The sequence below is a fragment of the Dendrobates tinctorius genome, unplaced genomic scaffold (genome assembly GCF_039654945.1).
Source record: "Dendrobates tinctorius isolate UK_male_01 unplaced genomic scaffold, ASM3965494v1 ptg000011l, whole genome shotgun sequence".
Classification (NCBI taxonomy): Eukaryota; Metazoa; Chordata; class Amphibia; order Anura; family Dendrobatidae; genus Dendrobates; species Dendrobates tinctorius.
Genome location: NW_027361679.1, coordinates 6,037,464 through 6,062,997, shown reverse-complemented (window position 1 = coordinate 6,062,997; position 25,534 = coordinate 6,037,464). Strand labels below are relative to the sequence as shown.

General features: G+C 43.9%; 1 protein-coding gene across 1 annotated transcript in view; it reads left to right on the top strand.

The window, feature by feature from the left end:
* The window catches only part of LOC141100831 (alcohol dehydrogenase 1-like), a 93,340-nt gene that overhangs the window by 21,548 nt on the left and 46,258 nt on the right, over nucleotides 1–25,534 (top strand). The window contains exon 3 of the mRNA XM_073589516.1: nucleotides 2,820–2,961. Within this exon, the coding sequence (XP_073445617.1) occupies nucleotides 2,820–2,961 (142 nt within the window). The remainder of the gene's footprint in view (nucleotides 1–2,819; nucleotides 2,962–25,534) is intronic.

Sequence of the window (25,534 nt, the reverse complement as noted above, 5' to 3'; positions counted from 1 at the left end):
ATTTCATGATGGGGAAAGCAGCTGTGGCAGTGACTGCATCCTCTGCCCCCTGATGATGTCCTGTGTGAGTACCCCAAAATGCACTGGGATTCTCCAAAAAAAAAGTCATTAGCAAAAAAAATAAAATAAAAGACACAAGCAGACAGGAAGTTAGAGCAGAGAGGGAATGGTAGAATTTTTTTAATTTAAATATATTAGAAAAGTGATTAGATTATTGAATTAAATTTAGTATGAAAGTCACCTTTGGTTTCTGATCACCCTTAATTATGCAAAATATTAATTTTGTCACTTTATAAAAAGCAGTTGCTTATGTGATGAGGTTTACATGAGCGTATAAAAAGTTATTTTCATCAAGAAAAAGACGATTTTCCATCTGTATTGTCATCCGTATAGCATCCATTTTTAGACATCAGAAGTGAATAAAATTTTAAAGAAGAAATAGTGTCCTGTGTTAGTAATGGAAATGTATTCGTAAAAATCGGATGCTATACGGATGGTTCATATGGCATCCAATTTTTTTATTTTTGCACACCCATAGACTTCAACCAACAGGTGATTCTGATCCGAAATACAGAAGAGACTGGTGGGTGCTTTGACATTTCTCTCACAGACGTTTTCAAGCTGTAATCTAAATAGCTCAATTCCATAACATTGCTCCTAGTGCTCTGTCTGGGGTCGGGGGTGTGGGGTTTTTTTTTTTTTTTTTTTTTCTTCATAGGCAGCACTTGGACAAATAATACAGTTGTATGAACATAGCCTGACAATACTTGTTGCAATGAAGCTTAACAAGCAATAGCAGTTGATCAAGCAATAAATTGGGAACATTGGAAAAAGTTTTTCTCCCACCTCTATTGCACATGCAGAGATCCACATCACATATGGGGCAGGGGGTGGGAATCCTTATTGCAGTCTAAAGAGTGGATGTGATAAGCCACAGATCACAGGGGGAGCACTATGGGGGACTTAACCCTTGCTTTTCCTGCACAGGACATACAACAGTACAAGCTGGGAGCAAAGAGGGAGGTAAGGGTTAACTCTCGCATACAAAGGTGAGGACTCCAGCCCTCTGGCTGTGAGTGTCAGGGGGCCGGATGTGGCCCACAGGCCCGCAGTTTGCCCAGGCCTGGTCTAGAGTATTCAGTTAGGATTTAGTATAGGAAATGGTTAAGCAGGAGGGGCATGCTGCAGGGTAAGCAGGAGCATTTCCTGAAGTGTAGTCAGTTCGGGCCAAGGTGCTCTTCTGTGAGCACGGGCCTAAGGGACCAGGGTTAATACCCAATTCGCTTGCATGGGCTTAAGTGCATAGAATAACTTAGCAGCTCCGTAACATTCAAGCTAGAAGCCCAGCCATCCACAGTACCAGGCCAGGACAGCAGCAGGCCAGTAAAGCAGGAGATCACAGTGGACTAGGAACAAAGACATGAGACAGAAGTAGTGACTACACGGGGACAGAGGTGGCTCCAGAATGTGGCAACTTATCACTTGGGCTGATGTCCTCAGATCCGAGGCAAAACGGCTGAAGGAACTTCCAGATACAGTGAGTTTGAGCCAGGAGGATAATGTGTCAATGCCAGGGACAGTACAGAAGGGCAGGTTGCTCGCCATTTAGCAATTGACTTCGGGAGCTGATGATCTTATGTCTGGGGAAAAACAGGCAGGTGAATGTCTACCTGCAGCAGAGCTGAACAGGGAGGATGCTGAGGACTCATCTGAGACGATCTGACCCAGGTACGTGCTGTGTGACAGTGAGAGAAGCGCAGGGAGAGATGAAGAAGCATGTATTGCGAATCCTGTGATTAATACTGTGAAGTACATGAATGTGCTGTGTAACAAAACCAGTAAAGTTGTTCATGTAAAAGTTGGAATGGACTGTGTCTCAGTTAATGCAAAGCTGTCTGGAGAGGGTCTCCTGCAGCAGAGGGAAGACCCTGAAGGAGCTGGACCAGGAGACACAGGTGCGTTGACTAATGTACATTGTTTTCATGTAAGAGGAGGCCAGGGCTCAGATACACCAGAGTGCTTGGCCATGACTACAGTGCTAGACCTCCCTTACATGTTTCTATCTGTGGATTCTTCAATATCATAAAAGTGTTCTCTTATTCTAGATTTCAGTTTTGAGATGTGGAACCGACATATTTAAGCTTGCAAATTGTACACTCAATAACAAACCATGTGATTGCTGATACAATTCAAAAAGTTTTTCATAAAAAAAGTTCTTACTGTGGTCATGGTTGAAAAAATGATTGTAATAGCCTTTGAGAGACAACCACATTTGAGAAATGGGTTTGTTGGAATAATTAATAAGCAGACTTAGAGATGAGTCTCCTAATGTTCTTGCTTTTCTGGGTACAATCCTAACACCGTCTTGCAATATATCCATAACTATGGGATCATCATATAAAATAGGTAACTTGGCGCTGCACTATTTGGGAGACTGAAAGTATGGACTTTATGTCAAAACCAAAGTTAATGCGTGTGGGTTTTTTTTTTTTGGGGGGGGGGGCGGGGGGTTCTGATTTTTGATTAAATCAACTCTATCCCGGTCTAGTGGCATTTTTTTGTGCTCTGTTTAAACTCCACATTCAATATAAGACCATCTTTTATTTTTCATTTGTGAGTTGGAGTCGCTGCCTGTCTAGCGGCAATGGACCACAGTAGATCACTTTGTTTTATTTGGCTTGAGGTGTCTAACTTTTTTTTTTTTTTTTTTTGGGGACATATAGGAATTACTGTTCTATTTTAGTTGGACTTAATGCTATTTGCATTCCAAAGAGAGGAATGAATGAAAAATCAGATAAAAAATTTCTGTTTTCCTACAGATTGTAGCTACTGGAGTTTGTCGTTCAGATGATCATGTTCTAAGTGGTTCAATAAGTGAAATTAAATTCCCTATTATACTGGGCCATGAAGCTGCTGGGATTGTAGAGAGCATTGGTGAAGGAGTAACAAATCTGAAACCTGGTAAGGCTTGTAATTTAACCCCTTAGTGACCGGACAAATTTTGAACCTTATTGATCAAGCCAAATTTTACATTTCTGACCAGTCACTTTATGTGGTTATAACTCTGGAACACTTCAAAGGTTCACACTGATTTGAGATTTTTTTTTTTTCTTTTATGTGTTACATATTGTACTTCATGATGGTAACATTTCTTCAATACAACTTAAATTTATTTGTGACAAAAAATGGGAATTTGGCAAAAATGTTGAAAATTTAGCAATTTTTAAACTTTGAACTTGTATGACCTTAAATGAGAGTTATGTCTCACAAAATATTAAATAAAAAACATTTCCCATATGTCCATTTTACATCAGCACAATTTTCGAGACAAAACTTTTTTTTTTTTTTTGTTAGGAAGTTGTAAGGGTTAAAATTTGACCAGCGATTTCTTATTTTAACCATTTTTTTTTTTTTTTAGGGTCCACCTTACATTTGAAGTAACTTTAATGTGTCTATGACAGGAAATACCCAAAAGTGACAACATTCTTAAAATGCACCCCTCATGGTGCTAAAATCACATTAAAAAAGTTTATTAACTCTTCATGTACTTCACTGGCACTGAAGCAACGTGGAAGGGAAAAAATGAACATTTAACTTTTTTTTTTAGAAAAATTTTACTTTAGAACCTTTTTTTTAGTTTCACAAGGGTAAAAAGAGAAAATGGACAACAATTTGTTTTGCAATTTCTCCTGAGCATGCCAATACCCCATATGTGGGGGAGCACTACTGTTTGTGTGTGTGTGTGTGGCAGGACTAAGAGGGGAAGGAGCACCATTTGACTTTTTGAATGCAAAATTGCCTGCAATTGAGAGTACATGCTATGTCAGATTTGGAGAGCCCCTGATGTGCCTAAACAACAGAACACCCCCTTCCCAGCTGACCCTATTGTGGAAGCTTTACCCATAAAGTATTTTATCCAGGGTTTTGAACACACAGATATAACATAGAATTTGATATTAGGTCGTCATATTGAAAAAGTTAACTTTTTTCACAAAAATCTTGCTTTAGCCCCAAATTTTTAACTTTCTCAGAGATTAAACCAAAAAGTGGAACACAGTTTGTTACCCATTTTATTACAAGAGCGGCAATACCCCACATGTAGTCAAAATGTTCTGTTTGACAAAGGTCAGGGCTCTGAATGGAAGGGGAACAATGTGAATTTTGGAACCCAAATTGTCATTTGTGTGGTTCAAGAGCAACAGAAATCCCCCATAAATGTGCTTTTTTTAATTATACTCTCTAATGTATCTAATTTATCTAGGGAGATAAATTAGTAGTAGTAGTCTGATACCACCATTTTTATGCAGTTGATGCAACACCATGTAAATGTACAATTTTTTTTTTTTTTTTTTTTTTTTACAGTTCCTTTTGATTCTCTATTGTATGTTCTGAGGAACACACCTCAAATTTTATTGCTCTTGTTTTTCAGTGTTCAAAAATACATCCAATATGACACCAATGTGAGTTCTGGACTCCCAGCTGTGCCTATAATAGATGGTCCCCAATTTGGTCTTTAGGGTATAATTGCTGGAATTACAGGACCCATTCAAAGCTTAGATACATTGAGCAAACAAGAAAATCATTGTAGGAATTATTACTCACAGAGTGAGACATGCTACTAAAAACATATTGACTGATTATAAAACTTGTCTTGCTAACAAAATCAGTTGTCCCATATTTGTGTATATTATGGCAAAAAGAATAAATTGTACTAGAATAAAGGTCAAAATGTGGAGGAGAATGCAGCCAACTATGTGGCAAACCTGAGTTTGTTCCAAAGATGAAAGAACACCAGCAGGGCTAGAATGACAGAGACTTTCGGAGACTGGTCATACAATTTCTGTTTAGCTCCATCAATCCTTATATGAGAGACAAATGTGCCAATAGATGTGGTACAGCATAGCAGGCTTCCGCCCGCCAAGGTAGGAAACACTATATGCACAAAACAACCAATCCCCTACAGAGTGCTAAAGTATTGTCTGGTACCGGAGGTTTGGCAAGAACCATGCAGTAAAGCCCATAGTGCATAAGTACGGAACATCCTTATTAGAGATCCTCCAATAAATGATCATACCTGTATCACCGAGATAAAAGTAATACAAATATACAAATGGAAACAAAAGTTTTGTGTAGTAAGACAGTTGGAAAAAGTCAAACTAAGAAAAATGGTCAAAAATGTTTATGCAAGTAATAGTGTTGAGCGATACCATCCGATATCGTGAAATATAGGATAGGACCGATATCCGATACTTTTTGGGCATCGCTGATTCCGATACCGGAAACCAATGCGAGTCAATGGGGCAGAAATATCGGAATTAAAATAAACCCTTTCTTTCCTTGTTGGTTAATTATACATGAAGAAAAACAACTAATAATGTAGAATGTATTGGGGGAGGTGGAGGAGACATTAAAGGCATAGAGGTTTAGCCCAATCTAATGGAATAGCAGGAATAATTTTTTTTTTTTTAAAGACGTTCAGAGTTACAAAGATATTGACTGTTAACCTTTTTTATATTTTGTCAGATATGTATGTTTCACTATTTCCATGCTCTTCACCTTTTTTTTACTTCTCCCACACTTTCTCCTTCATGATCCTCAGCAGCAGCATCTTTTTCATCAACTTCTTCACCTTATTCATCATCTTCTTCACCTTCTTCCTGTTATTCTTTTCTTTTACATTCTTCATTTTCTTCTTATTCAACTATTATTCTACTTCATCTTCTTCATCATCTTCTTCTTCTTCTTCATCATCATATTCTTATTTGTGACAGGCATTCCTGTAGTTATCTATAAAAGTTTGAAGATTACACCTTCCGTTCTGCCTGTCACAAAAGATTTACAACAGGATTTGTCCGTGTTCAGTTTGGCCTGCAGCAGCAGGCATTTTCAAGGGGCACCACGAGGAGGAACGGACTCACCCCCATACACTGCTTAGTCTTCTGCTTATAATTTAGATAATATCTTTTGCTCTGATTTTTAATCTTATGCTTAATGTTCTTCTGCTTTTTGCTCTTCTGTCTCTTGGTGTTCTGTATCTTGGTGGCTGTCTTCATGTTCTTTGTCGTCTTCTTCTGGGTGGTCTTCCGAGTCGTCGTCTTCAGGGTCATCATTTTCGTGGTCGTCGTCATCTTCGGGGTGGTCTTCAGGGTCGTTGTCAGGGAGATCCAGAGTGATAACTAAAAACCATTTCCAAAAGCTTGAACTTGGAAATGTACAGTTGTGGCCAAAAGTATTGACACCCCTGCAATTTTGTCAGATAAGATTCAGTTTCTTACTGAAAATGATTGCAATCACAAATTCTTTGGTATTATCTTCATTTAATTTGTCTTAAATGAAAAAACACAAAAGAGAATGAAGCAAAAAGCAAAACATTGATCATTTCACACACAACTCCAAAAATGAGTCAGACAAAAGTATTGGCACCCACAGCCTAATACTTGGTTGCACAACCTTTAGCCAAAATAACTGCGACCAACTGCTTCCGGTAACCATCAATGAGTTCCTTACAATGCTCTGCTGGAATTTTAGACCATTCTTCTTTGGCAAACTGCTCCAGGTCCCTGATATTAGAAGGGTGGCTTCTCCTAACTGACATTTTTAGATCTCTTCTCAGGTGTTCTATGGGATTCAGGTCTGGACTCATTGCTGGCCACCTTAGAAGTCTCCAGTGCTTTCTCTCAAACCATTTTCTAGTGCTTTTTGAAGGGTGTTTTGGGTCATTGTCCTTCTGGAAGTCCCATGACCTCTGAGGGAGACCCAGCTTTCTCACACTGGGCCCTACATTATGCTGCAAAATTTGTTGGTAGTCTTCAGACTTCATAATGCCATGCACATGGTCAAGCAGTCCAGTGCCAGAGGCAGCAAAGCAACCCCAAAACATCAGGGAACCTCCGCCATGTTTGACTGTAGGGACCGTGTTCTTTTCTTTGAATGCCTCTTTTTTTTTTTCTCCTGTAAACTCTATGTTGATGCCTTTGCCCAAAAAGCTCTACTTATGTCTCATCTGACCAGAGAATATTCTTCCAAAACGTTTTAGGCTTTTTCAGGTAAGTTTTGGCAAACTCCAGCCTGGCTTTTTTATGTCTCGGGGTAAGAACTGGGGTCTTCCTGGGTCTCCTACCATACAGTCCCTTTTCATTCAGACGCCGACGGATAGTACGGGTTGACACTGTTGTACCCTCGGACTGCAGGGCAGCTTGAACTTGTTTGGATGTTAGTCGAGGTTCTTTATCCAACATCTGCACAATCTTGCGTTGAAATCGCATCAATTTTTCTTTTCCGTCCAAATCTAGGGAGGTTAGCCACAGTGCTATGGGCTTTAAACTTCTTGATGAAACTGCGCACGGTAGACACAGGAACATTCAGGTCTTTGGAGATGGACTTGTAGCCTTGAGATTGCTCATGCGTCCTCAGACAGTTCTTTGGTCTTCTTTCTTTTCTCCATGCTTAATGTGGTACACACAAGGACACAGGACAGAGGTTCAGTCAACTTTAACCCCTTCACTACCAAGGGTGGTTTGCACGTTAACTCCCGGGCCAATTTTTACAATTCTGACCACTGTCCCTTTATGAGGTAATAACTCAAACACTTCCATGGATCCCGGTGATTGACATCGTTTTCTTGTGACATATTGTACTTCATGTTAGTGGTAAAATTTCATTCAAATAACTTGTGTTTATTTGTGAAAAAAACAGAAATTTGGCGAAAATTTTAAAAATTTCGCAATTTTCCAACTTTGAATTTTTATGCTCTTAAATCACAGAGATACGGCACACAAAAAACTTAATAAGTAACATTTCCCACATATTTACTTTACATCAGCACAATTTTGGAACCAAAATATTTTTTTGTTAGGAAGTTATAAGGGTTAAAAGTTGACCAGCGATTTCTCATTTTTGCAACACCATTTTATTTTTACGGACCACATCACATTTGAACCATTTTGAGGGGTCTATATGATGGAAAATACCCAAAAGTGACACCATTCTAAAAACTGCACCCCATAATGTGCTCAAAACCACATTCAAGAAGTTTATTAACCCTTCAGGTGCTCCACAGGAATTTTTTGTATATTTAAAAAAAAAAAAAAAAAAAATGAACATTTAACTTTTTTTCACAAAAAAAATACTTCAGGTTCAATTTTTTTTATTTTACCAAGGGTAACAGGAGAAATTTGACTGCAAAAGTTATTGTGCAATTTGTCCTGAGTATGCTGATACCTGGGGGGAACCACTGTTTCGGTGCATGGCAGAGCTCAGAAAGGAAGGCGCGCCGTTTGACTTTTTTCAATGCAAAATTGGCTGGAATTCAGATCGGACACCATGTCTTGTTTGGAAAGCCCCTGATGTACCAAAACAGCGGAAACCCCCCACAAATGACACCATTTTGGAAACTAGACCCCCCAAGGAACTTATTTAGATGTGTGGTGAGCACTTTGAACCCCCCCAGTGCTTCACAGAAGTTTAAATTGCCCGGGCGTGAAAATAAAAAAATCGTATTTTTTCCACAAACATGATCATTTAGTCCCCATTTTTTTATTTTCCCAAGGGTACCAGGAGAAATTGGACCCCAACAGTTGTTATCCAATTTGTCCTGAGTACGCTGATACCTCATATGTGGGAGAAAACTACTGTATCGGCACACGTCGGGGCTTGGAAGGGAAGGAGTGACGTTTTGGAATGCAGACTTTGATGGAATGGTCTGCGGGTGTCATGTGCGTTTGGAGAGCCTCTGATGTGTCTAAACTATTCAAACTGCCCACAAGTGACCCCATTTTGGAAACTAGACCCCCCACTGAACTTATCTAGATGTGTGGTGAGCACTTTGAACCCCCAAGTGCTTCACAGAAGTTTATAACGCCCGGGCGTGAAAATAAAAAATCTAATTTTTTTCCACAAAAATGATATTTTTTCCCCCAATTTTTTATTTTCGTAAGGGCAACAGGAGAAATTGGACCCCAAAAGTTGTTTTGCAATTTGTCCTGAGTAGGCTGATACCCCATATATGGGGGTAAAACACTGTTTGGGCACATGGCAGAGCTTGGAAGGGAAGGAGCACCATTTGATTTTTTTCAACGCAGAATTGGCTGGAATTGAGATCAGATGCCATGTTGCGTTTGGAGAGCACCTGATGTGCCCAAACAGTGGAAAACCCTCAATTCTAACTCCAGCCCTTACCCTAACCCTAACCCTAATGGGAAAATGGAAATAAAGAACATTTTTTTAATTTTTATTATTTTTATTATATTTCCCTAACTAAGGCTGGTTTCACATTTGCGTTTTTTAGCGCTGGAAAAAAACGCATATGTGCGCATGCGTTTTTTCCCCTATATTTAACATGGGTGCGCATACCTGCGCGCTTGTAAGCGCATGTATGCGATTTTCATGCGCTGCGTTTTTTTGGGGTGTGCGTTTGTATTTTCCAGACGCAGCATGTTGCATTTTTTGGCCCTGCAAAAAAGCACATGCGCACATATGCGCACGTTTTGCGCTAAAAATGGCCATTATAGCCTATGGATGCGCATATGTGCGCACTGGCATGCTCATGTATGCGTTTTTTTGCATATGCGTTTTTTTTTTTAACCATGGAATTTAGGGGTTTGGGTTAGAGTTAGGGTTAGTTAAGGGGGTTTAGGGTTAGGGTTAGGGTTGGGGTTTGGGTCAGGGTTAGGGTTAAGTATGGTTTGGTTAAGGGTTAGGGTCAGGGTTAGGGTCAGGATTAGGGTTAAGTATGGTTTTGTTAAGGGTTAGGGTCAGGGTTAGGGTTAGGGTTAGGGTTAGGGTTAGGGTCAGGGTTAGGGTTAAGTATGGTTTTGTTAAGGATTAGGGTCAGGGTTAGGGTCAGGATTAGGGTTAAGTATGGTTGGGTTAGGGTTAGGGTTAGGGTCAGGGTTAGGGTTAAGTATGGTTTGGTTAAGGGTTAGGGTCAGGGTTAGGGTCAGGATTAGGGTTAAGTATGGTTTTGTTAAGGGTTAGGGTCAGGGTTAGGGTTAGGGTCAGGGTTAGGGTTAAGTATGGTTTTGTTAAGGGTTAGGGTCAGGATTAGGGTTAAGTATGGTTTGGTTAAGGGTTAGGGTCAGGGTTAGGGTTAGGGTTAAGTATGGTTTTGTTAAGGGTTAGGGTTAGGGTCAGGGTTAGGGTTAGGGTTAGGGTTAGTTAGGGTTTAGGGTTTGGGTTAGGGTTAAGTATGATTTGGTTAAGGGTTAGGGTCAGGGTTAGGGTTAGGGTTAGGGTTAGGGTTAGTAAAGTCATGGTTTGGGTAGTGTGAGGGGCCACCTAAAAATGTTGGAAAAAAACGCAAACGCGGTAAAAACGCACTAAAAACGCATACAAACGCATAAAAACGCTGCGTTTTTTTCATGCATGCTCATAAAAATGCTTGAAAAAAACGCAGCAGTTGTATGCTTTTGTATGCGTTTTTTCAATGCGTTTTTTTGCGGGAAAAACGCGCTGCAAAAAAAAGCAAGTGTGAAACTAGCCTAAGGCTGGTTTCACATTTGCGTTTTTTAGCGCTGGAAAAAAACGCATACCTGCGCATGCGTTTTTTCCCCTATATTTAACATGGGTGCGCATACCTGCGCGCTGGTAAGCGCATGTATGCGATTTTCATGCGCTGCGTTTTTTTGGGGTGTGCGTTGGTATTTTCCAGACGCAGCATGTTGCATTTTTTGGCCCTGCAAAAAAGCGCATGCGCACATATGCGCACGTTTTGCGCTAAAAATGGCCATTATAGCCTATGGATGCGCATATGTGCGCACTGGCATGCTCATGTATGCGTTTTTTTGCATATGCGTTTTTTTTTTTAACCATGGAATTTAGGGGTTTGGGTTAGAGTTAGGGTTAGTTAAGGGGGTTTAGGGTTAGGGTTATGGTCAGGGTCAGGGTTAGGGTTGGGGTTTGGGTCAGGGTTAGGGTTAAGTATGGTTTGGTTAAGGGTTAGGGTCAGGGTTAGGGTCAGGATTAGGGTTAAGTATGGTTTTGTTAAGGGTTAGGGTCAGGGTTAGGGTTAGGGTTAGGGTTAGGGTCAGGGTTAGGGTTAGGGTTGGGGTCAGGGTTAGGGTTAGGGTCAGGGTTAGGGTTAAGTATGGTTTTGTTAAGGGTTAGGGTCAGGGTTAGGGTCAGGATTAGGGTTAAGTATGGTTTTGTTAAGGGTTAGGGTCAGGGTTAGGGTTAGGGTTAGGGTCAGGGTTAGGGTTAGGGTCAGGGTTAGGGTTAGGGTCAGGGTTAGGGTTAAGTATGGTTTTGTTAAGGATTAGGGTCAGGGTTAGGGTCAGGATTAGGGTTAAGTATGGTTTTGTTAAGGGTTAGGGTCAGGGTTAGGGTTAGGGTTAGGGTTAGGGTCAGGGTTAGGGTCAGGATTAGGGTTAAGTATGGTTTGGTTAAGGGTTAGGGTCAGGGTTAGGGTTAGGGTTAGGGTCAGGGTTAGGGTTAAGTATGGTTTTGTTAAGGGTTAGGGTCAGGGTTAGGGTTAGGGTCAGGGTTAGGGTTAGGGTCAGGGTTAGGGTTAGGGTCAGGGTTAGGGTTAGGGTTAGTTAGGGTTTAGGGTTTGGGTTAGGGTTAAGTATGATTTGGTTAAGGGTTAGGGTCAGGGTTAGGGTTAGGGTTAGGGTCAGGGTTAGGGTTAGGGTCAGGGTTAGGGTTAGGGTTAGGGTCAGGGTTAGGGTTAGTAAAGTCATGGTTTGGGTAGTGTGAGGGGCCACCTAAAAATGTTGGAAAAAAACGCAAACGCGGTAAAAACGCACTAAAAACGCATACAAACGCATAAAAACGCTGCGTTTTTTTCATGCATGCTCATAAAAATGCTTGAAAAAAACGCAGCAGTTGTATGCTTATGTATGCGTTTTTTCAATGCGTTTTTTTGCGGGAAAAACGCGCTGCAAAAAAAAGCAAGTGTGAAACTAGCCTAAGGGGGTGATAACAGGGGGTTTGATTTTACTATTTATGGCGTTTTTTATATTTGGCAGCTGTCACACGCTAAAAGACGCTTTTTATTGTAAAAATAGTTTTTGCATCACCACATATTGAGAGCTATAATTTTTTCCATATTTTGACCCACCAAGTCATGTGAGGTCTTATTTTTTGCGGGACAAGTTGACATTTTTATTGGTACCATTTTCGGGCACGTGACATCTTTTGATCGCTTTTTCTGATTTTTGGGACGCAGAATGAACAAAAACCAGCATTTCATGAATTTCTTTTGGGGGGTGCATTTACGCTGTTCTGCGTGCTGTAAAATTGAAAAAGCGGTTTTATTCTTCGGGTCAGTACGGTTACAGTGATACCTCATTTATGTGTTTTTTTTTTTTTTTTTATGTTTTAGCACTTTTATGCAATGAAAACAATTTTATATAAAAAATTATTTTTGCATCGCATTATTCTGTGAGCTTTAACTTTTTTATTTTTTCGCTGATGATGCTGTGTGGCAGCTCGTTTTTTGCAGGACAAGATGACGTTTTCAGCAGCATGAATATTTATATGCGTCTTTTTGATCGTGCGTTGCTGCACTTTTTGTTCGGCAGTATGATAAATCATTATTTTTTGCTTCATTTTTTATTTTTATTTTTTAGGGGGTTTGCTAAAGGGGTTAATTAATGGGACAGTTTTATAGGGCGAGTCGTTACTGATGCGGTGATACCAAATATGTGCAATTATTTTTGCACTTTTTTTTTTTTTTAACTTAGGTTGTCCCAGGGGGGACATCACTGTCCTGGGACAGATCGCTGATCTGTCACATCACAGATCACTGTGACAGATCAGCGATCTGTCACAGGCATAGACGCAGACTTCCTCATGCCTGCGCTTTGCAGGCACTGAGGAAGTCAGCTCCCTGCAGGCCCCCGAAGGTCCCCGTCGCCATCTTGGATTCGGGGACCTGCAGGGATAGAGCCCCCCGAAGCAGCGCTGCACATTGCGCTGCTGTGGGGGGCTCAGGGAAGCACGGAGGGAGCCCCCTCCCTGCCAATGCTTCCCTTTAACCCCCGGTACACCGCGATCGTGTTTGATCGCGGTGTGCAAGGGGTTAACATGTCGGGGGCGGTCCGTGACCGCCCCTGACACATTGTGCCGGGTGTCAGCTGTGATAATCAGCTGACAACCGGCCGCGATCAGCGGCGCTCACCACGTGAGCGCCGCTGATCGCACTAGACGTACTATTCCGTCCTTGGGACTTAGGTCCCAGGTCACATGGACAGCATAGTACATCCATTGTAGGAAAGGGGTTAATCCATGTCAACTGGTTGCAAGTGTGATTTAGTTATTGCCAACACCTGTTAGGTGCCACAGGTAAGTTACAGGTGCTGTTAATTACACAAATTAGAGAAGCATCACATGATTTTTCGAACAGTGCCAATACTTTTGTCCACCCTCTTTTTATGTTTGGTGTGGAATTATATCCAATTTGGCTTTAGGACAATTCTTTTTGTGTTTTTTTCATTTAAGACAAATTAAACGAAGATAATAACAAAGAATGTGTTTGCAATAATTTTCAGGAAGAAACAGCATTATCTGACAAAATTGCAGGGGTGTCAATACTTTTGGCTACAACTGTAGCAGAAGGTACAAGAAGGTTGAGGAACTGCCGAGAACCAGCTGACGGTACTGGAACCCAGATGGGTAGCAGAAGGAACAAGAGCCAATGGCACTACCAAGGACCAGCTGACGGTGCTGGAACCTGGTTACTAAGCAGGAGGTACCTGTGCTAGAAAGCACTACAAAGGACCAGCAGACGTTGCTGGAACTTGGATACCGAGAAGGAGGCACCTAAGCCAAAGGCACTGCCGAGAACCAGCTGACGGTGCTGGAACCCAGATGGGTAGCAGAAGCTGCAAGAGCCAGTGGAACTAGTGAGGACCAGCTGACGGTGCTGAAACCTGGAGGGGCAGCAGAAGGAACGAGCCAATGGCACTACCGAGGAATGTCTCCTTCTCTGTCCACATTCCCATTGCCGGACACACATCAGGGGATCAGCTGACGTTACTGAACCCCAGTAACACAGGAACAAGTGTTGATTGTGCAGACGGCACTTCTGAGCAGCAACTGGCGGTGTTGGAGGCCAGGGTAAATACTAGAGACAGAGTGGAGCCAGAGGCCTAATTGGAGCAAGTTTGAAATCAGTAGTAGTGTGAATGTGGAGGCAGCAGTAGACATTGCCGGACACACAGCAGGGGAGCAGCTGGTGTTACTGAACCCCACTAACACTGAAGCATGTGTTTTTCTCTGTGCAGATGGCACGTCTGAGCAGCAGCTGGCGGTGTTGGAGCCCTGGTTCAATCAGGGTTTAGGCTGAGGCCTAATTGGAGCAAGTTTTATATCTGATGTAGTTTGAATGTGGAGGCAGCAGGAGACTTTGCCGGACACACAGCAGGGGAGCAGCTGGCGTTACTGAATCCCACTAACACAGGAGCTAGTGTTTTTCTCTGTGCAGACGGCACTTCTGAGCAACAACTGGCAGTGTTGGAGCCCAGGGATTACAGTTCAGGTGGTAGAAACATGAACACAACAGGAGACCTGTATACTGTTGCCAACCAATTATTTATTCTGGAAGAGGACTGTCAAATTCCGGCGCGATCCATGCCTTGTTCATTTTCAGAAAAGTAAGCCGGTCAATGTTATCGGAGGATAGTCACCTGCGGCACTAAAGACGCGTTCCGATAATACACTAGCTGCAGGGCAAGCCAGCACCTCCAATGCATACTGGCTAAGCTCTGGCCATGTATCCAGCTTAGAGACCCAAAACTTGAAGGGGGAAGGGCCGTCTTGGAGTACACTGAGAGGGCAAGACATGTAGTCTGTCACCATCTGACGAAAACGTTGCCTCCTGCTGACTGGAGCCGTCTGTGATGGTGTAGCCATTTGTGGCGGGCACACAAAACTTTGCCACATTTGGGCCATACTGGTCTTGCCTTGTGCTGAGGAGCTGCCTCTGCTCCCTCTTTGTGGAGAGTTTCCTCCACTGCCTCGATGCACAGAGCTGCTATGTAAAGCACTAGCAGCACTGCTCTCGGGTGGAATGGAGAACATGATGGAATGCACCAGTGTGTCTTTGTACTCTCGCATTTTACGCTCCCGTTTCAACGGTGTTATGAGGGTTTGTAAGTTGTCCCGGTAGCGAAGATCTAGGAGGGTGTACACCCAATAATCAGCCTTGTTGAGAATGTGGGCGATGCGGTGGTCGTTTCTCAGGCACTGCAGCATGAAATCAACCATGTGCTGCAGACTCCCAACTGCCCAAGAAACACTGTCCCCTGCTTGATGCGTCATCTCTGCCTGCTCTGCATCACCCCACCCTCGCTCTACATACTGACTACTAGAGCATTGTGTACCTCCCTCCTCTGGAGAGATGTCTTCCTCCTCCATTGACTCCTCACAAAGTGTCCCCTGCCTAGGCCTTTGTGAGTAACCACGTAGCGCAGACTGTCCAGAAGCAGATGGCATTTGGGACTCCTCATCCTCCACCTCTTCCAAAACCTCCTCCCTTAGTGCTTGCAGTGTTTTTTGAAGCAGGCAGATAAGGGGGACAGTCATGCTGACTAGTGCATCATCTGCACTCGCCATCTGTGTGGAATCATCGAAGGCACGCAAAACGTGGCAGATGTCCTTCATAGAGGCCCACTCAGTGGTGCTGAAGTGTGACCGGCGCACAGTGTGACTTGTTTGTGCCTGATGCAGCTGGTACTCCATTACTGCTGCCTGCTGCTCACACAACCACTCCAACATATGTAACATTGAATTCCACCTGGTGGGTAGGTCACATATGATGCGATGTTCTGGAAGGCGGAATCGGCGCTGCAGAGCTGCAATGCACGATCTTGCCATGCTGGAACGCCGCAAGTGAGCGCACTCTATGCGGACCTTGTGCAGCAGTGCATCAAGAACCGGATAGTCCCTCAGAAAGCTCTGCACGACCAAGTTGAGCACATGTGCCAGACATGGGATGTGAGTGAGGTTGCCTAGGCCCAGAGCTTCCACCAGATTTCGGCCATTGTCACACACTACCAAGCCTGGCTGGAGATTCGCTGGCACAAACCACACGTCGCTCTCCTGCTTGATGGCATTCCAGAGCTCCTGTGCTGTGTGGCTTCGATTCCCCAAAGAAATTAATTTCAGTACGGCCTGTTGACGTTTGGCCATGGCTATGCTCATATCGGGTAAGAGTTCACGGGTCCATGTGGAGGTAGACCGTGACGGTTCCTGCAGCGCTGATTCTGAGGAACTGGAGTATGAGGAGGAGTCAGTGTGCAGACTGGATTTCTGCAATCCTTGTAGTTGGCAGAACATGTACAGCGCCACTCTCAAGATCTGTACCTGGCTCCACAACATTGACCCAATGGGCAGTGAGGGAAGGGTATCGTCCATGGTTATTGGTCCACGCATCGTTGGTCAGGTGGACCTTGCTACTGACGGCGTATGTTTAATTTTTCCCTCCACATGCTTTTGCAGGGCAGGGACGGCTTGCCTGCTGAAATAAAAGCGGCTGGGCATGGTGTGTTGTGGGACTGCCAATGCCGTTACGGAAGGTGTCAGTCTCCACCAGCCTGAATGAGAGCATTTCAAGGGCCAGTAGTTTTGCAATGTCAGCATTCAGAGCCTGTGCTCGGGGATGGTTTGCCGAGTGTGGCCGCCTTTTCTCCCATGCCTGTGCTACCGATGGCTGTAGAGTGGCCTGGGAGTGTGAGGATGACAGGGAACGTGGTGCTGTGGGTGGAATGTCACTGGGTCTCTGAACAACAGTGCCAGAGGTTCTTCCATGGCGATCCTGTGAGGAAGCCGAACCGGCGCTGTGTGAGCTGGAGGAAGAGGCTACAACACGAGCTGAAGAGGTGGTAGGAGGTGCTGTAGGTTGGCCTACGTCTTCAGTGTGTCTTTGTAACTCCACCACGTGCTTGGTCGTACTTGTTTCCACATATTTGTGGTATTGAGGTTGCTGACACTTTTCCCTATTTTGACTTTATGATTACACAGCTTGCATTTGACAAAGCAAATGTCATCTGCAACTGTGTCAAAAAAGGACCATGCACTGCAAGTCCTGGGAGCGCCCGTTTTGGAAGAGGAATGCTCCTAACGGGTGCCGAAGTGGAGGCTACAGGCAACCAAGTCTTCCCCCTCCCTCTCCTTCCTGTTTTGGACGTTCGGGGAATCTCTTCCTCAGAGCTGCTCCCACCACCTTCCTGTTCCTCACGCCATGATGGGTCAAGGACCTCATCATGTACACTCCCCTCTTCAAACACCTGCTTCTCCTGGGTAGTCTCGCCAGCACAGTATGCACCAGAAAGTTGCACCTGAGTCTCATCATCTGATTCGTACTGAGGTGTGCTGACCATAGGCACTTGCCCACCCGCCTCTTCAGATTCAGAGGGACAAAGCAGTTGCGCATCGCTGCATACTCCCTCTTCTTCACATTCTAGAATACTGCTTGGCTGGCCCCCTTTTTCCATGTCAAGAGATTCAGAGAACAGAAGTAGAGATGGCTCCTGTCCAGGGCTCTCTGACTGCCTGGGCAATTTGGCAGGTGGTCAAGAGACAGATGGTTGCTCTTCAGTGCTCTGGCCCTGAGAGGATGTGGAAGTCATTGAAGTCGATGCGTTAACTGCCATCCATCCGACAATGGCTTCAATTTGTTCGTCCCGCAGCAGTGGGGTACGGTGAGGTCCTACAAAGCTGCGCATAAAGGACTGTTGCCTAGTAAAACTGGGGGATGCTAAGTCACTGGTGCCCGCAGCAGGCACAGAATCCCCAGGTCCTCTCCCTGCTGAAACTCCACGCCCACGACCACGTGCCTTACTCCCTGCCTTCTTCATCTTGGTAGACTGATAGGCAGAAAAGTACAAAGGGGGGACTTAGTGTGCTTATTCCTGAACAGCTGCTAACAGGTATAAGAAACACTAAATGAATAAAGTGTGTGGACTACACTTTAATATGAGCTAATGTGGCCTACACAACTGTCAAGTGGAGTGTTTGGTGAACTTTATTTACGTGTGTTTGTTTTTTTTTTTTTTTTTTTTTTTTTTTTTAAAAAAAAAAAAGGATGTGACCAAAGATGTGAAAGCGATAGTATCACAAAATTTTTGGAGCTATTACAATGCAGGAAGGTAACCTACAATGCAATAGATGAGGCTCCAAAAAATAGGCTAATACTAATCTGGCTGCGGCTGCAGGGCACAAGCCAGAAAAAAGGCTCCTCTATCTTCTCCTATATAGTGTTTGCAACCAACCAATGTAGATGGATACGGATGGAAGCACACTAATAGGAGAAAAAAATCAGGAAAAATGAGCTGCAATAAAACAAAAAAAGGACTATGTATGAGGCAATGACGCACGCTGAGCGGACTACAACCAGAGGTGGCTGCAGAACACACTACAACGTGAGCTGCACTCACACACAGAGACCTCACAGACTGCCGTGAACAGTGCAGAGAACTGGGCACTAGCACTGAAAGGCTGCGGAAAGGCTCCGCTGTCTACTCCTATAGTGTTTGCAACCAATGTATATGGATACGGATGGATGCACACTAATAGGAGAATTAATGAAAAATGAGCAGCAATAAAACAAAAATAAATATGCATGAGGCAGTGACGCATGCTGAGCGGCCTACAACCAGAGGTGGTGCAGGACACTACAGCGTGAGCTGCACTCACACAGACCTTGCAGACAGCTGTGAACAGCGCTGCAAGGCAAAAGAAAGCTACAATGATGATGATGTAGCCTGGGTAAAGCACAATATTATATAGCAAATCACTATCTCTAACTGTCCCTCAGAGTCTTGAACAAAAGCCTGTCCCTAACTGAATTCACAGCAGAGTGAACCCTAAATGGCGGCGGCGGCTTTTATAGTGCATCATGACATCATTTCAGCAGCCAATCACAGCCATGCCATTAGTTAACATGCCTACAAGCCTAACAGGATGCGCCCACACTTCTGAGGATTCCTCATTGGCTGAATCAAATCAAATTGGCTCATAGCATTATGGAAACTTCCGATTTCGGTATTCTATATGCAAAAAGTATCGGAACTCAGTATCGGAATTCTGATACCACAAATATCGGCCGATACCCGATATTTGTGGTATCTGAATGCTCAACACTAATTACTCAAGTCCTAGAATTGTGAGATGACCTGATTTTTCAAGAACATTTGTGGGGTCCACATTCTGGAGTATACAGACGTGGGCATGTGGACGAGAATTTGTCTGAATTATAGTTTGGTATGTGATTGATCAAGTCCTAGAATTAATTGTGAAATGGGGTAAAATGTGCTCTACTGATTAAAAATATTCTTTTTATTTCTTGTCCAATAAAAACTCCTCTCTACTGGGGTCCACTAAACTGAAAATATTAATTATTTGCAAAAAAAAAAAAAAAAAAATGCTACCACACAAATTGGTCTTATTCATGTCTAATAATGGGAAGTTGTGTGGTAGAATTCAAAGCATGGGATGACACCATGGACTATTTTCTCCTGGTACTGAAGAAAGGTCAGTCCTCCTTGTGACCTATAGAAGACATAATGTAGATTGCTACCTTTCTGTACCAGGCCCTGGTCTTCTGCTTCACTTGATACGGTTGAAGCACCTGGTCCGACATCCACGCCTCCCATGTATTTTTATTAGTGTGTGATGCAGACTGGTTTTCTTATTGTCCCTGGTGACGCCCCTGTCTCTGACCGTCAGTGGTGTCTGCATACAGAGTGGTCAGCAAGTACATGTCCTTCTTGTCATTTCACTTCACTACAGAAAGTTGGTGACAGAAACCCCACTCTGTTTTTCCTGACTGTCCCACAGGCCCCTGTATTTGCAGCGTGGAGGGATTGGTATAGGGGAATACTGCCATAATAATTGTCGGTTTTCTTTCTTCTTCTTTCTTTCTTCTTTCTTCTTTCTTCTTCTTCCAGGCAAGTCTCTCTAAAAGGGGCAGCCCGGGCACCATTTCAAAGCACTATCTGTACTTCCTTCAGGAAATACAGATCTAGTTAATATTACTCAGTTGATTTTCCGCAATTAATGCGGCCCAAACCGCTACACACACAGACTCCGTTGAGGTGTCGTTTCGAAGCCAGTGTCCACGAGTGGTGTGCTAAGTAATTTTCGTGTTGATCGGATTTGTAGTTTTTGCACAATTTGCATTTGAAAAAACATTTTCCTCAATGCATTTCAATGGGAAAATGTTGCCACAGAGAAAACATGCCCTGAGGCGATTCAAATGGCAGTTAAGCTCATTGATATGCGCAGGCAGACCCAGTTACTATGCCAACGTCTACGAACTATACATGACCTCTCCAGGACAGAGTTTCTGGCAGATAATATCAGCTCTTAAAGCGAAACCCACAGCACAAATGCAAATCTAGCTTCATCACATGACGCATGCCCCAGAGAGAATGCGCGCCAAAGTGGATTTAGAAGCCCAGTGAGCCAAATTGGCTCTTAAAGGGCTGGCGCACCGAAATGAGTCATAAAGGGCCGGCGCGCCAAATTGAAAGCTGAGTGACCCCAAGCTCCAAATCGGAGGCTGAGCCACCCTGGCCTCCAAATCGAAGGCTGATTGACCCTGGCCTCCAAATCGGAGGCTGAGCCATCCTGGCCTCCAAACCGGACCCCGAATGGTCCCGCCCACCAAATCGGACCCCTGAGGGGCCCCACCCCCAAAATCGGACCCTGAGGGGCCCCACCCCCAAAATTGGACCCTGAGGGATCCCGGCCACCAATTCATGCCCTGAGTAGCCCAGGCCATTGAATCGGATCCTGAGGGATCCCGGCCACCAATTCATGCCCTGAGTAGCCCAGGCCATTGAATCGGATCCTGAGGGGCCCCACCCACCAAATCAGACCTTGAGGCCAAAGTGGCCCCTGAGAGGCACCCACAGTTAAAACGGATCCTGAGTTGAAAGTCTTGCAGGGGCAGCAGGCAAGTCTCTCTTAAAGGGGCAGCCCAGGCACCATTTCAAAGCACTATCTGTACTTCCTTCAGGAAATACACCTCTAGCATTTTTTATTTTTCCTTGACCCTAACTGCAAAAACTGCAAAAAAATGAAAGGGGAAAAAAAATCTAATCAGAGACGGGCGAATGAGGTTTAGAGAGTAGGCACAATGTAGAAATGTGTGTTTTTTTTTTTTTTTGTTTTGTTTTTTTCTCTCTTCTTTGACAGGGCATCACTTGGATGTAGTGTACCTCTCTGAGACCAACTACAAGGAGAGAAGGGAGAGGCACAGCCCAAGTACTGCCATATTTACAAATATTTTTGAAAATTTAAAAAAAAAAAGTGAGCTCCCGCGTAATTTTCTCAACCAGCAAAGGGAAAGCTGAGTGCTGATATTGATATTCTGGTAACCTTTGGCTATTGGCTCCTTCCTTTCCCAGAATATTAACATCAGCTCACAGAAGTTTGCTTAGCCTTTACTGGCTAGCTTACAGGGGAACCCCATAAAAAAAATTGACATGGGTCCCCCTATAAAATCGAACCAGCAAAGGCTAGGCAGACAGCTGCAGACTTATATTAATAGCCTGGGAAGGGGCCATGGATATTGGCACCCCTCCAGGCTAAAAACATCAGCTCTCAGCCACCCCAGCAATGGCGCATCTGGCACTTAGCCTCGCTCTTCCCACTTGCTCTGTAGCGGTGGCAAGTGGGGTAATACAGTGGGGGAAAAAAGTATTTAGTCAGTCATGGATTGTACATGCTCTCCCACTTAAAAAGATGAGAGGCCTGTAACTGGCATCATAGGTAGACCACAACTATGAGCGTCAAAATGAGAAAACAAATCCAGAAAACCTCCTTGTCTGATTTGGCAATATTTATTTTGCAAATTATGGTGGAAAATAAGTATTTGGTCACCTAAAGCATGCAATATTTCTGGCTCTCACAGACCTGTAACTTCTTTAAGAGGCTCCTCTGTCCTCCACTCACAATTGTGCAGAACTTGCACAATTGGTGGCTGACTAAATACTCCAACATAGTCCATTTACAAAGTGTCCCATGATGATCTCCCATGTAGAACACTCACATTGGGAGATGTGACTGCTCTACCTGGCCTCCAGTGATACACTGTCAGGAGGTAATCCCTCCCTCAATATATCACTGAGAGTACCCCGTAGTTTGAGCTCTCACTTACGGCACCTGCTGCGTGAGAATTTTCACATGTATTCCGGTGTCCTCTCAGGGCAGTGCAGTGATACACTGACAGGAGGTGATCCCTCCCGTAGTGTATCAATGTGACTGTTCTACACGTGAGATCATCATGGGGCACTCGTTTTTTTAGGACTACGGCGGACAGGGAGTATATGTTGGTTTATTTTATTATTGTTGCAGGAGATGCGGGCATTGGGGATTATGTGTTTGAGTATGTATATTGTATGTAATTATGTACATTTTTTTTTTTCATATACAATTGAACACAGTCGCCGGATGATGAGACTATTCTTGCATCATCGGCTCATGCTGTCACTGTTATATGTGACAGCAGACATAGCCGGATGGGAGTAGTAGTCCCATCAGATGATGCCTGGGTACACGCACTGACACCCATTCCCCACCCTTTCTGCAGCGTTTTTGACACACAAATCTTTTTATACCTGCGGTTTGGGTGCGGCTTTGACTGATTCAATGTAAGTCAATGGATGCAGATCGACAAAAATAATTCACATGCTGTGGAAAATAAAACGCTGTGAATCAGGACACAATTTTCTGCAGCATGTGCACACTAATTCTGGATTCCCATTGATTAACATTGCTTGAGCAATCCTTTGCAGATTTGGTGCAATTCTGCGCAGAAAAAACGCTGCAGATCCGCAATGTGTGCACATAGCCTACTGGAAACATGTCACCACTTCTGTATTTATCACCCACTCCTGGCTTTGACTAAAGGTACCGTCACACTTAGGCTGGATTCACATTTGCTCTTTATGGCGCTGCGACGGCCTGCGCACGGCCGCCGCTAAGCCTCGCCCCCTGCCGACTCCCTGCCCACCCCATCCGGTCATCGCCGCCTACTAGCACACATGGACGTTTGCGATCTGCGCACCCTATCTTTAGCATAGGGTGTGCATATCGTGCGCTGGCCGTGCGCTAGCAGGATTTTGCCGTGCGCTGCGCACTTTTGAAGGTGCGCCCGTGTGTGCCGAACGCAGTATGTTGCATTTTGGCGAGCACGGCGCACCTTCAAAAGTGCGCAGCGCATGGCAAAATCCTGCTAGTGCACGGCCAGCGCACGATCTGCGCACCCTATGCTAAAGATAGGGTGCGCAGATCGCAAGCGTCCATGTGCTCTAGTAAGCGGCGATGACCGTATGGGGCGGGCAGGGAGCCAGTAGGGGGTGGGGCTTGGCGGCCGTGCGCAGGCCGTCGCAGCGCCATAAAGCGCAAATGTGAAACCGGCCTTAGCGATGCACCAGTGATCCCGACATCGATATGACGCGGTTAGGATCGCTGGTACATAGCTAAGTGGTCGCTAGTGAGCTGCTAAACAGGCAGATCTCACCAGTGACATAGCAGCGGTCGCTACTTACCGGTCAGACGAGGCGATGAAGACGCCCGCCCGCGTCCACGCGTCACTCGTCTTCACAGCAGGAAGCTGATGACGAGAAACGGCCCAGGCCGTTCTCGCGCGATCAGCGATAATCAGCGGGGGAGCCGGTCGGAGGTAAGTATCACACATAGCGATATCGCTAGCAATATCGCTGCTGCGTCACAAAACCAGTGACGTTATAGCGATATTGCTAGCGATATCACTTAGTCTGACGGGGCCTTTGCAAATGCTGAAATCGCAGCAACACATTGCAACATTAGATGAAATTACTTTCTATGGTGTTGCATTGCGACCTGTGACAAAGTGCAGCACAGTTACAAATGTTACCAAATGTGTTGGTTCCCCTGTTGCCTTTCGCATTTGATACACTTTTCAGAGACTTCGATCTCAGTCGCACATGACATGTGACTTGTGTCTGAATCTCTAATAATGTCGTAAGTTGCACAAATATTTTTGTCTCCCAACTTTAGATAATTGCTGTTGTACGACACATGTTGCCATGTAGACCCAGCTTAAAGGTAATGGGTATGAGCTGATATTATTTTTAACTGCCAAGAGATACAAAATAAACATAACGCTAGGTACAACTTTTGCTAACCCCTTCACCCCCAAGGGTGGTTTGCACGTTCATGACCGGGCCAATTTTTACAATTCTGATCACTGTACCTTTATGAGGTCATAACTCTGGAACGTTTCCATGGATCCCGGTGATTCTGAGATTGTTTTCTCGTGACATATTGTACTTCATGTTAGTGGTTAAATTTCATTCAAATAACTTGCGCTTATTTGTGAGAAAAATTGAAATTTGGTGAAAATTTTGAAAATTTCGCAATTTTCCAACTTTGAATTTTTATGCCCTTAAATCACAGAGATACGGCACACAAAAAACTTGATAACTAACATTTCCCACATGATTACTTTACTTTACATCAGCACAATTTTGGAACCAAAATTTTTTTTTGTTAGGAAGTTATAAGGGTTAAAAGTTGACCAGCGATTTCTCATTTTTACAACACCATTTTATTTTTAGGACCACATCACATTTGACGCCACTTTGAGGGGTCTATATGATAGAAAATACCCAAAAGTGACACCATTCTAAAAACTGCACCCCTTAAGGTGCTCAAAACCACATTCAAGTAGTTTATTAACCCTTTAGGTGCGTCACAGGAATTTTTTTGAATATTTAAAAAAAAAATGAACATCTAACTTTTTTTCATAAAAAAAATACTTCAGGTTCAATTTTTTTTATTTTACCAAGGGTAACAGGAGAAATTGGACTGCAAAAGTTATTGTGCAATTTGTCCTGAGTACGCAGATACCTGATATGTGGGGGGGAACGACTGTTTCGGCGCATGGCAGAGCTCAGAATGGAAGGAGCGCCGTTTGACTTTTTCAATGCAAAATTGGCTGGAATTCAGATTGGACGCCATGTCACGTTTGGAGAGTCCCTGATGTACCTAAACAGTGGAAACCCCCTACAAGTGACCCCATTTTGGAAACTAGACCCCCCAAGGAACTTATCTAGATATGTGGTGAGAACTTTGAACCCACAAGGGCTTTACAGAAGTTTATAACGTACAGCGGTACAATTAAAAAATCATATTTTTTCCACAAAAATGATCTTTTCACCCCAATTTTTATTTTCCCAAGGGTAACAGGACCCTAAAAGTTATTGTGCAATTTGTCCTGAGTACGCTGATACCCCACATGTGGGGGTAAACCACTATTTGGGCGCATGGCAGAGCTCGGAAGGGAAGCGGCGCCATTTGACGTTTTTGGCTGGAATTGAGATCGGACACCATGTCGCGTTTGGAAAACCCCTGATGTACCAAAACAGTGGAAACCCCCCACAAATGACACCATTTTGGAAACTAGACCCCCTAAGGAACTTATATAGATGTGTGGTGAGCACTTTGACCCCCCCAGTGCTTCACAGAAGTTTATAACGCCCGGGCGTGAAAATAAAAATTTCGTATTTTTTCCACAAACATGATCTTTTAGTCACCATTTTTTTAT